Source organism: Phascolarctos cinereus, unplaced genomic scaffold, assembly GCF_003287225.1.
Source record: "Phascolarctos cinereus isolate Bilbo 61053 unplaced genomic scaffold, phaCin_HiC Scaffold_3;HRSCAF=262, whole genome shotgun sequence".
NCBI lineage: Eukaryota > Metazoa > Chordata > Mammalia > Diprotodontia > Phascolarctidae > Phascolarctos > Phascolarctos cinereus.
The window spans coordinates 91,958,821-91,976,838 of NW_027555736.1; the positions used below are offsets into that span (position 1 = coordinate 91,958,821).

The 18,018-nt window shown below is 48.0% G+C and overlaps 1 protein-coding gene and 1 long non-coding RNA gene across 4 annotated transcripts in view; one reads left to right on the plus strand and one right to left on the minus strand.

Annotated features, from left to right (window-relative positions):
- Positions 1-4,957: 4,957 nt before the first annotated feature.
- Positions 4,958-12,562, minus strand: EMX2 (empty spiracles homeobox 2). Its single transcript, XM_020988183.2, is given in 4 exon segments — positions 4,958-5,388; positions 9,057-9,241; positions 11,797-11,857; positions 11,859-12,562. Coding segments are annotated over 4 exon segments (747 nt in total). The 5' UTR covers positions 12,192-12,562; the 3' UTR covers positions 4,958-5,220.
- Positions 12,563-12,983: 421 nt separating this feature from the next.
- LOC110209557 (uncharacterized) overlaps positions 12,984-18,018 on the plus strand; it is a 72,310-nt gene continuing 67,275 nt past the window's right edge. For all 3 annotated transcript variants that reach the window (XR_013485246.1, XR_013485247.1, XR_013485245.1), the window contains exon 1: positions 12,984-13,177. This is a non-coding gene — a long non-coding RNA (uncharacterized LOC110209557). The remainder of the gene's footprint in view (positions 13,178-18,018) is intronic.

Consider the following 18,018-nt stretch of genomic DNA (forward strand, 5'->3'; position numbering starts at 1 on the left):
TTCACATTTCCTTTCCAAGGTCTGTAGATTCTGGGGCTGATCAAAAGGGGCTAATTTCCGTAGTCTTACAAGATGACATCCGTGTAAATCAAAAGCGGCTTGCTAGGCTAACAAATATCACTCTTTCAAAAAAACGTAAGTTACAAAGGCGGCTGCTGTTTTCTAAACTTAGTGAGCTAGGTGTAGACACGTCTGCGAGGTGCATGAGTTGTAGACTACTCTGGCACTGCACACAGACACCCACGCACGGGTATTCAGAGTCACACGCAAACCTACATACAGCCATCTAAAGGCACAATCAGGAAGAGCTAAGCACATAACTATACTCAGATTTACATACCCAAACACATATATTTCCTGCACAGGTTGAGGACAGATATATGCCCATCATACACGTACACACATACATGCAAACACTCAGGCGTAGACACCTCTCCATAAATTGGCACATCGCCACCAGGAACACCTAGTTAGATGCACTGTGCACATCGAATCACACACATACACAGTCTATCCACACACGGATGGATGCACGTCTGTGCCCCCACCCAGAGAGGTGACCCCCGCACACGCGTTGAGAGTGTCCAGGACTATGAGATCTGAACTGCTAGTTACTTCCTAACCCCGCTGGTAGTCCCAGGGACTTTGAATTGTGGCAACTAGGGGACGGCTCCGGGAGGGGAAGAATTTAATAAGCATTGTTGTGGTCACTGCAGCCGCAAAGGCCAGGGCTCAGGACTCTTGTTCTTGTCTGTCCAGCTTACAAGTAAATACCGAACCGCGCAGCTCCCAGGATCAGCCACAATCCGCCCCTTTCAACAAAAGAAGCCATACTAGTCCCTGGCAGCGACCAAAGGCTGCTGGGGCTCCGCCTGGTAGGGCCCGCCGAAGCTCTTCAAGCCCAGGCCCGGAAGCCTGTTGGGAAGAGGCCAGCGCTGGGGGTGGGGGAGTAGGACCTGACAGTAGCCTAGGCTGCGCTCCTGGAGCAAAGCTCCCGCCTCCGCACCCCAGGAAGTGCTGCCCACTAGCAACTCTCCTGGGTGTAGGGTGTTGGGGGATGAGGGTCGGGGTGAGGGGAAAAAGATTTGGCCCAAATGGATTTCAATACCAAATTTGAACACCCGTTATCCCTGCCCTTGCCCACTAGATCCAACTTCACTAGATCCAGGGCCTCCGTTCATGAAAGTCCCTAAGGAGTTAGTTGGGCTGCGGGGCAGATGTCCGATCCGCCCTCTCGGGCTACTTTAGGAAATGCCCTGGTGCCCCAAGAAGCAGAAAAGAAGAACACTTCTCCAGAGCAGGAGCTGTCGCTTCAATGAAGGAACTCGACGCCCTGTCCAGTCCTTAATTCCCCAATTAAAAAAAAAAAGCCCACCGCTCTGGAAATATAGCTCCATCTATAGATAAATGTAATCAGTCTCTAGCCCACATCTCTCCCTCCGCAACCTGCGCACGGACACAGACCACGAGATAACATCTCCCAAATATTTATATTCCACGTTGCGTGGCATCTTGCGTCCACATTAGACACTCTAATCCGGCCACTTTAAATAGATGAATTAATAAAGCAAACGAGGGCCTAATAAGCTGACTGTCCTGGCTGTAAGGCGGGGGGAACGGCGGGAAAGTGCGCCAAATTTGTTTGCTGTGGATCAAGGCGAGCCGCCTCTGCTCCACTGTCTTTATCTTAATTCCGACTTGAAAAGATATAATTATCTAGTTTGAACAGAGCTGCTATCAAATCCTTCTTTAGGCAGGGAAGGGGGGCGTTGGAGTGGATTGCGGCTTTCTGAGCCGCTCCGTGCAGCCGGAGATAGCGAGTAATGAAGTTGTGGAGGCCCGAGATACAAAGGGCATTAACCTCATTAGCATGAAACCTTTTCTTCTAACCATTGTGGGACCCTTTCAGCCTCCTAATCCCCCCTATTTTCAAAGCTCGGTTTGTAATAAAGCTTTTAGGGTTTTTTTTTTCAAAGCTAATAGTATTCTCTGAAGGTTGTATTGCTGTTACGCTACATAGGACTTTTTAAAAAAAATCTTTCCCCCCTTTCCTTGGGGTAAAAAAAAAAAGTATATGGTTCCTACAGGAATAAGCCTTTTATCAAGATGGGAAACACTTTCTGGGAAGACCAGTCTGCTGTTTCACAGAAATCTGCTTAATGTATGAGATATTTGCATCTTTTTGAAGTATTACTCAAATGCAATTCAAAGGCAACTTTGAGTAGTTCAGTTAGTAAGATACCATAGGTGGAAGCTGAGGTTGATTCTTTGGGGAGGGATTGGAATCGAAATGTGCTTGGGGACACTTGGAGGGTGCCCTGGGGACGCTGTCTGGGTCTCGAGTTCCTCGATCCACGGAAGAAGCAGCGGCAGCGCGTGCGCGGGCGGGCCCGGGGCCTCCTGCCCCTCAGCAGCCCCAAGCGTGGGTTAGGTAGAGCTCTGAAGGACATGCAGGAATACAGTATCCTCGGCTCCAGGACCAAATCAGACCACCACCACTCCCACCTTTGCCAAAGGCCCAGGCCTAATGGTCACTCACAAGATTCAACGTTCGTGATTTTTTTTTTGGGGGGGGGAGTGAAGAGAAAGAGACAGAACAAGACCCAGAGAAAATTATAATTTAAGGGGGTGGGGGAGGAGGAAAGTACATTCTCCATCCTGCCCTATAGTGCCCACACGTGCATGGAATTCCTAATCTTAACTTTTCTAAGGCAGAGTATTTAACAAAGCTTATATTTTTGCAATGCATTGTAACTTCGCCTTATCACAGTGTAAAGGGTAGTGAGATTGTCCTAAATTATGTCCAACTAGCCCCCCTGGATCCATGGATTAAGAGATTAAAGGAAACCACTGGGCAGTGCCTCCTCTTTCCCCTTCATATTCCTGGTATGATAATTGCTTAAACTGATTTGCACTTTCACAAAAGCTCGCAGGACGCTTTGTAGCTCTAACAGAGCAGACGAGGTTTCTCTATCAATGGAAATAAAACTGATTCATGCGGCCTATCAGGATAAGGAGCGAATGAAGCATGCAAAAAACAACTGCGGACTCCCAGAAAAAAAAAAGCAGCTCGTTTCCTCCGAGAGACTAGTTACAACTTTTCTTTAACGCTAAGAGCAGGTTTCTTAGAATCCATGCCTTATAAGGCAGTTGAGACGCCCTCTCCTCCGCCCCATCACCTCTGACAGATTTGAGGCAGAGAAAGAAAATTTTAGACGCATTTGGTGTCATGGGTTTAAAGTTAGAAATAAAGTTGAAAGTCCAAGTACCCGGTACTTTAAATGTTGGCTCATTGTTCCCGACGATCAATCCCGTGGGATCTCAACGTTATCTCTATGTACCTATACAGATATATTGCTTTTAGGACTTGGCTCTGAGGAGGGTCTGAAAAAAGTTAAATCAATAGTTTTCGAACGTTTTCTAACCTAAGAAGGAGCACACCTGTTCAGGCACAACGGTTCTGTTCTAGGGTGTGATTAGAGAAATTTTAACCACAGACAGAACTTCCCTGAAGGAGACGTTTCTTTCTAACAAACTCCTTTCCCCTATCCCCCATTTCCCACTCCTCTCCCTAAAAAGGAAAAGGACCAGAGGCCGAAGAGCCAAATGTCCAGCTGTCCCTTGACACCCCAAGCTTCTCAAGCCCCCGAGAGGAATAAATACATACATATATACACATGCATACATAATATATACATATGTGTATATGCATAGGATGTCCCAAAAGTCTTAGTGCAGCTTTAAGGTATTTGCTTAAAGCTGCACTAAGACTTTTGGGACGCCGTATATAAGTACATATATACGTATACTTTTTTTAAAAATCCGCTTCAATTTTCGAAGACGACTTCTCTGTGGGCATATTGATAAATCTTTATTGACAAAATATTGACATTGACATACTTCTTGGAAGTATATAGTGTGTTAGAATTCTAACAAATTAACACAAAACACAAAAATATTTACATTCTGGTATAGAAGACATTAAGGAACCATTTGTCACTCTTTAGTAGCTCTAGGATCTTGGAATATAAACTCAGTGCTTGAAAACTCGCCGCCCGATATTTGCCACACTCAACATCATCCCTCTACAGTCCTTGAGTTTGGGTTTTGTTTTTGTTTTTGTTTTTGTTGTTTTGTTTTTGTTTTTGTTTTTTGCATTTTAAAGAAGTTTTGAATAACCACTTCAAATGGTTGAACTCTGCCAATTTCTTCAACCACCAAAGTTTAAATTCACGCCTGTTTTAAGCTTCAAGATGGTCAGAAAGGGAATGTCAAAAAATTTAAAAAAAAACACACCAGGATTTAATTTTTTTCCAGCAAAAGTAAAGATTTCTCTCCTTCACCCTCCCCCCACCACCCCAAGCCCCTTTCCAGCCTCTCCCTCCCCTCTCATCTCTTTTTTCTCTTTAGAGGACCACTATTGGTGAACGGCTACTTCATTTAGCTGTCACAACCACTTTGACGTCAGAAGTTATCAATAAATGTTTACAGACTGTACATTTCTCATAAAAATAGAAATTAAAAAGCACACAGACCTGTCTTAAAAAGGAAAAAAGACACGATTCAATTTCTGTCTTTAGACACCGTTTGCCCAACAACTGGTACATGCAATTCAAGTTTCTGAAACAGGTGTGGGGTTTGGGCTGGATCTGGAATTTCGATTGTTATTATCACTATCATTATTTTTAAAGAGCGGAAAACTTCGAAGTGCAAAAAATGTCTTGTGCCTGGTTGGTTATTTTTATCATAATTATTATCATTATCATATTTAAAGTGGACTGCAATAAACGGAATACCTGTCAATCATCTTGTCTCGATGGTTTGGTTTTTGACTGACAGCTCCCCTTGTCAGAGCCGGGTCGGCCATGCCACATTTTGGACCTCTCTCTCTCTCCCCTTTCTCTCTCTCTCTCTCTCTCTCTCTCTCCTCTCTCTCTCTCTCTCTCTCTCTCCTCTCTCTCTCTCTCTCTCTCTCTCTCTCTCTCTCCTGCCTCTTTAGACGAGAATTGCATGCTGATGAAGCAGCCTTCTCCTCAGTCTCCACTCTGCCTTGGGTTGTGATCCTTAACACTTTCTGCTGGAAAGTTTCTAAGTGCCACCTTCTCTCTTTGTGTGTTTGTGGTTTGTTGGATTTTGCTTGCTTGTTTTTATTCTTCTCCTTTTTCTGTCTCTGTTATATCTCAGTTTTGTTTGCGTGGGATTTTGTTTTTGTTTTTGTTTTTAATCATCTGATGTGACGTCTATTTCCTCTGGACTAGCCTGTTTGGTAGCGATTCTCCATCGGTTAATATGATGCGTCCCTTTTTTCTTCTGTTGAGAATCCGAACCCTCTTCCTCTAGCTTCTGACGTTTGAACTTCGTTCTTCTGTTCTGAAACCATACTTTTACCTACAGCGAGAAGCAGAGATTGTTGGGTTAGTTTCCCTCGTGGTAGTTTGTCCCCTTCCCCTTAAAGAGAGATTAAGAAGATAAATTTAAAACACGCACCTACATACTTAGCTGGGTTATCTTTTGAGAGAAAGAAAGGGGAGAGGGAGAGAGAGACACAGAGAGAGAGAGAGAGAGACAGAGAGAGACAGAGAGAGAGAGAGACAGAGAGACAGACAGAGACTCTCCCCTCTTCTTATCCTTTGGGGTGAGACTCTTGGGTTAATGATGACTTGGTTCCCTCACCCAGGGAACACCTGAGGAAAAGGATACTTCGGCCTGCTTCCAGCTCAGTGCTAACACAGCAGGGATGGAACTGGACAGCGCCCCCCTTTCCAGCCACTCCGAAGTCTCTTTTGTCAGTAAAGCCTTCCTGCACAACAGTTAAGGCATTCCGCAGCCCAGGGTGCTTTCGAAACTGGGTGCTGAAAAGTAACAACTGGACATCACGCCTTCAAAAATATGAAAGGGCTTTAAAAAAAATTAGGGAAAAAAGAATGAAAATACGTAAACTAGAAACCCCCGCTGCTCTTCTTTCTTTCAAGAGTTCAATATGCTTTTTATTATTTTCTCCACACTTGGACGCTGAACCCTAAATATAGGTTCAACTGCTTAGCATAGGCCTGAGGTCACTATTTTTAGACTTCTATTCATTTAGGTATTTTTTCCACCCTTTGAGGAGAAGTTTAGGGTGAGTCAGAGGTGAGAAGGAAGAACGGTGAGGGAACTGGGGAAGGGGAAGAGCGGCCCCCAGGTTTCAGATCCAAAGGTGCCTTTTCATGAAAAGTGGTTCAAAACTGAAAACATTCAGAAGACAGAGAGAGAGAGAGAGAGAGAGAGAGAGAGAGAGAGAGAGAGAGAGAGAGAGAGAGAGAGAGAGAGAGAGAGAGAGAATATCACTCCGCAGAAGCAAAATGTAGGTTCAGGCCCTGGTGACACCTTGTACTCGGGGCTTCTGTTGGGTTTAGCAGCTCCCCTGTTCCTATGAGAGGTTTCAGGATGTCTCCTTTTGTAAACAGTGAAATTCAAGATGCCAGTTGTTCGAAAGCTTGGGAACTCCAGGCCAGAACAAATCAGACTCGATGGCCCCTCATCTCATCTGAAGGAAACTGGGAAATTGGTTCCGAATCAAGCCCAAATGATTGAAAACATGCCTGGGGCCCCTTTGCTCTTTCTTCTTCAGACAGACTAAGAAGGCAGGATCAATCCAGAAGTTCGTAGCCTGCAAAGCTGGGACAAGCTCTGGCAAAATGAAGACCATAAACGTCTTCTCACCTCCTGCTGTTCTCACCATTAGCATCATCGTCACCAACACCACTATCTGAGTCTCTGATCTAAACTCTGGTTGGGTGTAGGAGCAGAGGATATCTAGCCAAGCCTCCTGCAAAGTCAGCCAGAGTAGCGGCTGCAGTGCCATCAAATCGCCTCAGCTTCAGGCTTTCTCACTGCCTCCTCCGAGCCTAACCCCATCGAAACCAGTCCCCTAGCCCTCTCTCCCCGCATTTTCATATTCCCCAAAAGTCTCCCATTAAAAAGCTGAGCGGGAACAAGGGTGAGTTTAATTTGCTTTTAGTTTGCTAATTGAGGGGGAGGATGGTTCATTTCTCCACGCTGCTCTCCAAAGGGAGCCCGTTTGTCGAGATCGGGGGGTTGACACCAAGACAAAAGACTCCAACCAGCGTCGGAATCAGGCTGGACAAAGACCACCTTAAATACAGCTTTCTAGGGGGAAATAAGCCGGAGCTGTGCCTTGTTCCGAGAACCTCATAAAAGTGGAGATCCCCTGTTCTGTTTTGTCCGGGGGACATTTTAAAACAAAAGCCTCAACCTCTTATCGTCTCAAAAAAAAAAAGTGTTACAACTTAATCCGCCCAGAAAACGTTACTGTTTACGAGAACTTTGAACTAGCCTAGTGGTTCTATAGTACAGTACAGCTTACTGTAGTTGGCCCCCGCCTCCTGCCCAGGCCCAACCCCCAGCCCTAGTCCCAGCTCGGACAGCAGCTAGCCCCCACCCCCCCCAGGCCCAAGGTCTATGAAGGCGGAGAGGAGCGGGGGGGGGGGGGAGACCGTTCAGCTCCCTCTCTCTCCACTAACAAAATGGGGGAGGGGGAAATGATATAAAAAGCAGAATCCCCAGCAGCCGCTGCACTTGGGGCGCGAAACCACTCAAATGGCCCCACTCTGGAGGATGGAGTCTCTTCCACCTGTGATCTGGGTCCTTGATAGGTAACACGCTTCCAGAGATGTAAGCCCCCGAAAGGGCCATACAGCTTGGACAGAATTGTCGGAGCAGAAAGAGCATCGGTCAGTTGGGAGAGGCAGAGGGAGGCAGATCACTGCTCCTCTACAAACCCTGAACTAAAAAACAAACAAACAAACCCTGAGCTATCGAACCCAAACAAGAAAAAACTCACACTTCTTGGGCTGTCTACATTTAACCCACTCTTGAATTAGCGTGGATGCCTACTCCACTTCAAACTTCGCTTTCTCGTTCTCTCTTTCCTCCTTTACTTACTCTCCAAAGCTACTGGTGTCTTCCTAGTCTCCTCTCCGAAAGGGGGATGCTGTGTCCTCCAACATTACAGGGTCCGTTGCCATCAGTTCCAAAGCCACCCTACCAGAGCCATCTCTTCCTCCCTGCCCTGCACACTCCACCACCCCACTCCGTGCCCGGGTAGGCAAAGCTTGCTTCTACAGACTGAGTGAAGTAATCTGTCCGTGCTGTAAATAACTGCCATTCTGGGCTCCGGAAAGGAGTTGAAACCCCATTTGTTAGGTTGCCTCTTGCCAACACAACCTCTGGTTACTCAGACGAACCAACCACTCATCTGTGGCCTATTCTCCTGTAGCCCCAGTCAGCCTTATCCTTATTACAATCCGTTGCCTTCTTGCTAGCTTTCCAGGGACTGGTAGAGCTAGGCCAATGGGGGAGGGGAAACGGGAAAGGAAGAATTCAACACTCTGCCCGAATTACCAGATTTTAAAATAAATACATACAAGACAAAACCCTCTCTAATCAATCTCTGTGAATTCCAAGACTCACTTTGACACCCCGCAAACCACGAAAGTCACTAATCTTCCCTAGTGAATCGAAATCAAATGAGGCCCTCGCTCTCAGAGCCTTAAACAAACACAACAAAAACTAAACAAACAATTTTTTAAAAAGTAAAAAGGAAAGCGTTTTTGACCCGTGAGGCAGTCCAGATCGTCCAAACTCCAAGCTGCCTAAATGTGAGCACCGGCTCATCCCAAATCTGGACCTCATTTTTCTTCTCACTAAAATGAAGCGGTTGAACTAAAAAATCTCTGAGATTCCACAGCCCTGCAAGTCAGGCTCAGCGCACTTCCCACGCTACCCCAATCGGAATTCCACCGAGATTCCTTGATGTCCCCTCTGGGTGCCGGATTCTTTTTTCTTGGCGATTTTAGAGTAGCCTGCCTTATTTCAGAGAAGCTGGCCTCATTCAGTGGAGTTGAGCCATTTGAGACACACAAACCCGTAAAACTACCTAGGACCAGGAGAACAGAACAGGTCTGCCCCTTCTCTTTTCTGGCATGCCTGAGCACCACGGATCGACCATCTTCACCGCAAGTGGGACTCTATGCCACTCCAGCAGCCTCTCTTACCTGAGTTTCCGTGAGGCTGAGGCTGTGGGCCAGCTGTTTCCTCTCCGCTCCCACCACATAGTGATTCTTCTCAAAGGCATGTTCCAGTCTCAGTAATTGGGACGGGGAGAAGGCTGTACGGATCCTCTTGGGCTTTCGGGCCAAGGCATTGTGCAAAAGGAAGCTTTCCGGGCTCGTTTCATTTCCTGAGGGGTAGGGAACAGCAAAGCTTGCATTAGGAACACAGGCTTCTTCCCCTTACCCCTCCCTAGGGGTTACTGTCATCAAGACAGGATGGGCTTCGAAGGGACCAAGCAGCCTTTTCCATAAGTCAGGGAGATAACTCTTCTCTTCCTTTCCCATCCCACCACTCACCCTCGCCCCCCAAAACAAAACAATTGCTTCATTGGAGCAGGGAGTTCTGAAAGAATGGAAAAAAGAAAGAGGGGGAAAGCAGGACCTACACCAGCTCTCCTTAGAGCAAAACTGAAACAATCGGGTTATTAGAAGTAAGGATCACGATAAATAAATTGACGACCCTGCCTGGGGATGGGGGAAGGAAAAAGAGAGGAATATCTTGTAACTCATGCCATCTTTTAAAAGTCAGAATAAAACGAACTGACTCAAAGAGGCCTGGTCCTCTCCTTTCTTCTGCAGCACTACAACCAAAGTGCCTGGCCGTAAACAGCCCACAACCCGGCTCGATCTGGCCCAAAGCTGGGACCTGCTAACTTGATGAACCTGCCTAGTCTCCACAGCTGAGAAAGTGGGGTACACTACCGCCAAACGCCACTCAGCTCTCAAAGCATCCCCGTCCCCAACTTCCTACAAATCCCTCGGGTTTTGGCCTGGCATACGACTCGGATCGGCCCTAGCCCAAAGCCCGGCTCAGGAGGACAGGGTCTGGTCGGTTCAGATTGTTCGAATTTCAGTCAAAGGCAAAGCTACTGCCGAAGCCTGTTGTGCTCTTAGCTCACTCAGCTCTCTTGCTCACTCCCTTTGACCTGCCTCTTTTCTTCCCCCGTTTCTCAACTTGTCACACGAGCCTAGGAAAAGAAAAAGAACTATGGCCCCAGCATCTGGGGCCCCCATTCTGGGAAGGGACTACGTGATATATTTTTTCCCCGATTTAACTTCTTCGCTCGAGCTGGAAAAGTAACAAGCTGCAATTCCCATTTTTTTTCAGCGATTGTCGGGTTTTTAATTTTTATTATTTTAATTTTTATTATTAGTTCTTAAGATAGTGGGGGGTTGGGGGGACAGAACAGATAATCTATTGTTGTACCCGGGGAGGAGATTTTAAATTTAATCTTAGCAGCCTGCTGGGACTATCCTTTCTCCTAGCTCTTTCTGCTCCCAATTCCCAGGGACCGGGAGAAATCATTGTTGTGATCGAAAGCTTGTGTCATTTTATTTTGTGAACGTTAATCCGTTTGCAAAGTCTGTCCTTTGGAGGGTTCCTGGTTATTTCGCCAAGTTAGGAGGGGAAATCTCAAACTTTACTAGGAGAACCGTAGAGAGTAGTGGTGAGAGATCTCAGTAAGAATTGTAAATCCAAGCCCAAAACACACAAAACGATAAACCCACACTCAACGGTCAAGTTCAAACAGAGTTTGGGAGATATCGGGTCATTTTTTTTAAAGGAAAATATGTATGTGATGGGTGAAGGGGCGAAGGGGGTGATACCCCTTTATCTCCAACCGTTAGCAGGGACATTAAGGGTTAATCAACGGCCAACTGCGTTTTGATCGACTGACCTCAAAAGTGGCTATTTTCCCTCATCTGATTACTAATTACTCTTGTTACCTAAATCCTTTTCCGTCGGTTGAGGTCTCGCTCGCTCTCCCTCCGGGGGAAAAATGAGAGTGAAAGAGAGGGAGAAGAAATTGTAAAAAAAAAACCAAACAGTCTTCACTAGCCCTTATCTCCCAACTGGGTTAATTTCTTTTAAAGAAAGGAAAACAATAAACGAGAACAAACCCGCCTTTCTGCGGTGGCTCCGGGGCGCTGTAATTTACGTGGCCGTCAAGAGCCAGAGAAGGAGATGATTCCACCCTTATCTATTTCCAGTTCCCTCCCTCCATCTCTAAAAATCTAAATGAAATAAAATGTCTTTATCGATGGGTGGTTGGTATCGACGTGATGAGACACTCTGGCCAGGGTGGTGGGGTGGTGGTCAGACTTCGACTGAAGGAGGTGTGGTGTGCAAGGTAAAAGAGTTTCTACCGAAACCCAGGCAAAAGTAGCTGTCTCAGTCGAGGGTGGCTGCCTTATGTAGCCCCGGAGCTGGTGCAGCAACAGAAAGCATTGGGGTGGAGGGGTGGGGTGGGGGGGTGGATGAAGAACAATCTGGCTCGAAGCTTTTTCCTGCGTTTATCTTCACACAACGAACGCGGTGGCTTTTCCCCTCCAATGCTCCCCAAGCTCCCCTCACTTTAAACCCCTCTACAGACTGTGACAACTTCTCCGTCCTTCTTCCCCTAAAAGGGTCAACTCGTTTCGGGGAGAGAAAGAGGAGGGAGAAAGGGAAGCAGCTAGAACCTCTAGCTCTCTTTCTCCTTTCATTCAAGAGCACAACTTTCCTACTGCAGGACTTCCAAACCCGGGATCCCGGATCCCAGAAAAGCGGAAGGGTTAAATGCCAAGGCCTTTCAAAACATCGCCTTCCTAATCTCGTTGCGCCCAGGCCAGGCTCTTGGAGAAGCAAGGGGGATAGGGGAGCAGAAAAGGCGATCAGGGACCTAGGCAACGTGGCACGTACCTTGAAATCTGTGGCCCAGATATCGGTACCTGTGGATAAGCCAGGGGTAGAACGTGGAGGGGGTCTCTCTGCTGCGAGGCGAAGAGGGGGTGGGGCGAGTGCGAGGAGGGCAGGGGGTGTGCAGCCAGGGCGTGAGGCGGCGGTACCGGGTGGACCGGCACGGCGGGATTGGGCGGGTGGGAGACGGCTTCTGCAAACACCAAGTCCGGGTTGGAGTAGACGCCCCTGCCCGCTGCCGTGTGGAAGCCGTTGAGGAAGGGGTTTATGGGGCTGGAGTTGGCATAGCTGAGAGCCGCCGGGCGGATGGGGTCCTCGGAGCGCGAGGCGGGCAGGGGATTGTCCTTGGCCACCAGCGACTCGATGGTGAAACAGCGCTTGGGCGCCGGCTGGAACATGCTGCGCCGCCGAGCGAGTCCTGGGGGCTCCCCCTCTCTGGAGCGTCAGCAATGCGCTGGCTCCGACGCCGAGTTTCGGGGAGGAAAAAAAAATGATATTTTTGTTGTGCTGTCGAAAGAAAAAAAGAAAAGAAAAGGGGGGGAGGGGGAGGGAGAGGAGACGCAACGCAACTGGAAGGAGCCCGAGAATCTTGAACCAGAACGCACCCAAAGATGAGAGAAGAAAAAAAAATCCTTCCAGAAGAGTTTGCAGGTTGGGATGGGGAGGGGTATTTTTTTTTTTTTGGCGAGGTAGCGTGGGGGACCCAGAGCTGCGGGCAGAGAAAAGAAGGGGGGAAAAAGTTTCTCGAGGGAGAAAAAAAAGTTTCCTCTCTTCTGCAAAAGGCGGGCAGGGCACCCTAAGTCCAAAGACAATCCATGGATGTACTCGGTTCTTCACAAGTTGTGCAAACGATTTGTTAGTTCATGAGCCTAATTAGTGCGGGGATCACATAAACAGCTTCCTCTGAAGCCTGGTAAATGGCTTGATGATTGGTCGCTATTACTCGCCTTGAGGTGGAAGGGGGGAGACTCTTTAAAGTGCGTCAGAGGGAGGCGAGCTGCTGGGAACCTGGAGGGCTGGATCCGGGCCCGGAGTGGAACGGAGTTGAAGGCTGCCTGAGCCGCTGCTCTTGCTCTCGTCGGCTCTTGCGCCTTCTCCCAGCGCTCACCAAGGCGGAGGCAGCTGCAGTTTCTTCGCCTTCTCCTCCTCTTCCTCCTTCTTCGTCCCCTCCTCCTCCTCTTCCTTCTTCTTCGTCTCCTCCTTCTCTTTCTCCTCCTCCTCCTTCTCCTTCCCCACCTTCTCCTCTCTCTCCCCCGCCTCCTCCTCCACCTCTACCACCACTCCCTCCGGGGCGCCCAGGTCCCAACAGAGTCCCCGCCGGGCGCTGCCACCGCCACCATCCACAGCTTCCCCTCCCAACCCGAGCCAGCTGCCACGGGGGCAGGTAGGAGAGCACAGATTCCTCCCGCGCGCTCCGCCGCTTCTCATTCCAGACTTGAGCCCGGGGGAGGAGGGAATGGGACGCATGGGGAGGGCTAAAGGGGGCTGGCTTGGGGTAAGGGTGGGGGAAACTATTATATTTCTCCATCCCCATCCCCCTCCTGAGGGCAAAACTTAATGTTGTCTCCTAGGCGAAGAGTAAACTCTCAGAGATGTCCCCTCCCCTTCTCTGTTACCCAGCTCCCTCCTTTCCAAATTTGTGTTCCAAAGTGTCTCTGGGACCGAGAGGGTCCAAGAGACCCTGCCCTGTTAGGTAGTTGGCAGATCGACACCAGTGCAACCCCCTTCAAAGGGCAACCAGAGCTTACTGCTAGCTTGTCGCTTCTCTTAATCAAATCAGACTTTTTTTCCTTCTGGGTGGTGATTACGACCTCTACTCTCCACACACACACCCCCTCCACCATCACACGTACAAACGCTTCTTTCGAAAGTTTTGGGGAAAAGAGAGTCTCTACTGTGGAGGTAGAAGCAGTTTATGCCTTAGCGGTCATTGTTATTATTGTTGTTGCTAATGTAATTTATTAAAGTATCTACCACTATGCCCCACCCTGGATTGTTAATTGCTATGTCTGGGAGAGGACCAGGAGCAGGGTGAGTTGAATCTCAGGCTTCAGTCAGGGAGAGGACTAGGCACAGTGAGAGTGAGTTGGATCTCAGGCTCCAGACCTTGTCCGTATTTTCGAGCTCGCCTTTGGTTTTGGGATGATTTTAGGGCTGAGCTCCCTCATCCCCATTGGTTCGCGCCGAGGAATAATTATGATCACATCCCGAGGCTGCTGGCTGCAGCTTACTGTTTATTGGTAGTTAAAGATCTATTATCTATTCATCAGCCGCCTCTTTTTTCCTTTTTTTTTTTTTGCCAATTACATTCTTCTAAAGTGAAGTACCAGCAGGTATTTTTCACGTTTACAATTAATTATAACAAAAAAAATCTGGCGTACTTTAAATCTATTACGCCGAGGCGTTGTAATTTATCTTAAGGACGCAGAAATGCTTGTGTTGAGTGAATAGGTTGCCGAGAAACCTGGGAGAAAGTAGACCGGGAGGGGAAACTGGGGAGAAGACAGAAATAGCAACTCGATATACACATTTTTAGGAGGCGACAACATCCGTGTCTGGATACACATTTCTTCTAAAAGTGATTATCTGAGGATCTCTTTCTTTTGCCCTGTGGGTGACCCCATACCTCATCTTATCCCCCATATTTCCCCTCCTTTCTTTATTTGCTTGTTTATTGACTTATTTTTGTTAGTGTTGGCATGGGGGGTGTTGTCTTTGGAAATCCCTTCTGAAAATTGGACCATATATTTAGGTGGGACATTTAGGAACCGTCTTCTCTTAGGTATCCTAGCGCATTAATGACTGGAGTATTGTGCTAAAAAGTTCTTGCATACCCCACCCCTAACTTGGCTATTTCTTTATCTAGCACTGATTTGCAAATACACCTATTGTACATAACTCATACACACATTTGTACATACCCACGCTAGTAGGTAAAAAGCAGTTGCCTGGAGAATCTGTAGTCTCTTTGGGGTAAATCCCCCTCCCTCCTGCACTTTCCTGGTTTCATTCGTAGCACGGAGCGAGCCAAGCTGGGGTCGTGTCCTAGGTTTCACCCTTTGCCCAGGGATGCCCCTCCCCCAAGGGAGTTTGACTGCACCTGGTGGTTTCCTTGAGGGCCTGAGCTAACTGAGAAACTGGGCCCAGCTCCCTGGGACGGGGGACCTAGACGAAGAAACCTCCAACTCGAATGGTTGTGTTGGTTGTTGGTTGGAATGTGTGTTTGGGAGGCCTGTGTGTGGGGAGGGGGGGACGACTAGAAGACAGGTGGCAGGAAAACTGATTCCCCCAGTCTCTCCTAAGAAGACGAAATCTCCCCATCATCTGCCTCCAACTCCCTGCCCCAACCTTCACCCATCCCACTATCCCTTGCCCAGTAATCATACAAAGTTGAGAAATCTTTCAAAAACGCAAACTTCTCTGGTTTGGTTAGGAACAGTAAAGAAAATTAATGAAACCCAGGGCATTATACTCGGAGTATGTGTGTGTGTAAGTTTGTAAATGTAAGTATGGTGGTGGGGAGGAGGACAGGCGGTGAAGAACGCTGGCCAAGCCCGGGTTATAAGAAGCAAATTAATATCCTAAAGAGTTTGTAAGTCTAAGTATTGGGATGAACGGGGGGGGGCATAAGTAGGACGCTTTCAACCCCCGATAGTTTTTCGAATCGAAAAAACACAGAACTTGGTTGGGCCTGTTGGTCGCACAACGTTAACCAGGTCCAGGGAAGGTAAATCGGTAGAGCCAAGGCTGTGGGGACCCTATAGAGTTGAGGAGTGTGTCTGGGCTGAGGAAGGTTGGAGGAAATCTTATTTGGAGAAAAAAAAAATTCTCTTCCCACCCCCTCCAGATTCACAACTTGCCTACTTGCAGTCATCTTGAGAGTCAGCGCCGCTGGCCGTGGGTCCCCCGGCTCTGGAGCCAGGTTTTGGAAATTTTTAAACCATTTCCGGGGAGGGAATGTCAGACTCGCTAGGTCCCAGCTTCTGGGAAACTAATCGCTGACCAAGGGGCTTAGATGAATTCAACTAGATGGAATCTGGAAGCCAGGCACCGAGGACTACCCCAAGGATGTTGGGACCCAAATAACCTTGGATATGTTTTTAATTATTGTCGTGGAGTTAAGTTGGGAAGGGGGAATGATGGTTGTGCAATTGGAAAAGGAATTACTGAGAGTCAAAGGGTCCGTAGCAGTCCCAGCCTTTTTTAAACGGATGAGAGCCGACACTGAAATGCCTTTTCTAAAATTCTCACCCCTGCGCTGGAGAAGGTCTCTGATACCCAGTTGATCCTGTGGTGCAGCCATTGAGCCCCAGAAGAATGGACCCCTGAAAACCTTGCACCTTTCCTGCTCTAGCCTTTCCTGGACTTGAGACGAAGTCATGATGATTTGGGTTTAAAACAGGGTAGAGTTGGAGGGAGGCTGGTGTTTGTGAGGGGAGCTTCATTTGCTCCTCTTGTCTCCAGGCCCCTTCCTTAAAAACATCCCAAAGTGTTTCCCACAACTGTGAGGTCAGCAAGGGTGGTGGTGGGAAGGGAGTTGTTTATAAATCATCCCCGGCCTTCTTTCCAACGTGAATTATTCACCCGCGGCCAGCCTGATGCAAAACTCGCCCCCAAAAGGCACAGATTTTCTGGTTTCGCTTTCCTTGATATGAGGCTTTGGGAGGCCCATGAGTGAGACGTACGTGTGTGTGTGTGTGTGTGTGTGTGTGTGTGTGTGTGTGTGTGTGTGTGTGTGTAAGAGAGAGAGGGAGAGAGAGAGCTGAGCGTGTGTGCCTTGGCGGGAGGAGAGCAGGAGGAGAGACAATCAGTCTACTAAACACACAGTTTAATGCGCTTCTTATGAGCCCTAAATATCGATAAATAGATTTTCCCTGGTTCTCAGTCCTTTAAACACATATTAAATGGGGGGTAATGTATGGTAATTCATGCGTCTGTACCTCGGAAACACAGGGGACAGGTTCACAAGTTAAAGACTCCGCGACACGCAAGCGAATCAAAAAGGTGAGTTACTTATTAAAGGACAGGGGCCTCTTGCCTCGGTCAAAGCACAGGACTAGAAGAGTTCAGGGCCCGCAGTCCAGCTGCTTCTCTGAGTTCAGGTGCTTCGAAGGCCAATTTTGACTCGCTCCTGAGCCTCTTCCGAAGCCCGGGAGACTAACAGGTGGCGACTTAGATGGTGCAGCTTAGCTCCGCTCTAAAGCTCTCTTTGGAGACTTCGCCACTCTCCCCCTTTGTCCTCACCTTACTCAGGCCAATCTCGACCCCGGTTTTGTCCCAGGATTTAAGGGTCTAACCCCACGATGGCAGGTGAAAGCATATTTCTGTTGCTTGTCTGCGCGGGAGTGCGTGGTGACTTGGTAAGGGTGACTGGGTCCAATCAGAGCGAAGCCGGCCCTGAGCCAGTAAGGTTAAAGGTGTGCTGAGCAGTTAGAGACTGAGGCTATCTTATAGAATCCGAGCGAAGTCGCGTCTTCCAACTCCGAGAAGTATAAACAGAACCACGCAAAACCCCATGCACCTTCAGAAGTGTGCTCGCCGGCGGGTACGCCCTAGATGAATGCAAACGTACCTTGTAGACACCAGGCACTCTTTGAGCAGAGGGTCAGTTTGTACTCAACAATCTAATCTTGAGATTTTCAAGGCAAAGGGTAGACCGTGGCTTGAGGTAGTCTTTTCTGGGACCAGTGCTGTAATTCTTGGTCACTCCTTTACAAACCATGGAGCACTTCTAACAAGGCTATGGGAAGAGGGAATCTCCCTAGCCTAGGTTTCCGACATGTCCTCAAACAAGAGGATTCCCAGGGTGGGATTCCAAGAACGTGATCTTGTTTTGTTTTTCCATTTCCTTCCTTTTCCCAGATCTGGGCTACATGGAAGCGAACTCTTTCTTGCCGGAAGAATTGTAATCAAGGGCTGTATTTGGTGTGTATGTAACATATGGCATAGTGCAGAAGCGAAGCACCTTGTGTCTAATATACATGTATGTCAAGATTGATTAATTGAGGCATTTAGAGACGCAAACTCAGGGCTCACCTGTATGCTATATAGAACGAGTCATAGAGTATTGATGGCATGCTATAAATCTGGAATACGGGTATTAAAAGATGAAGTGTGCATCGACTTCGATGTATCTAGAAGGACTCCCAAACTGGTGAAATTAGCCAGAGAAGGTCTTCCGTAAATAAAGGTATCAACTGTTTGCATTTCACTAGATTGTTTCCT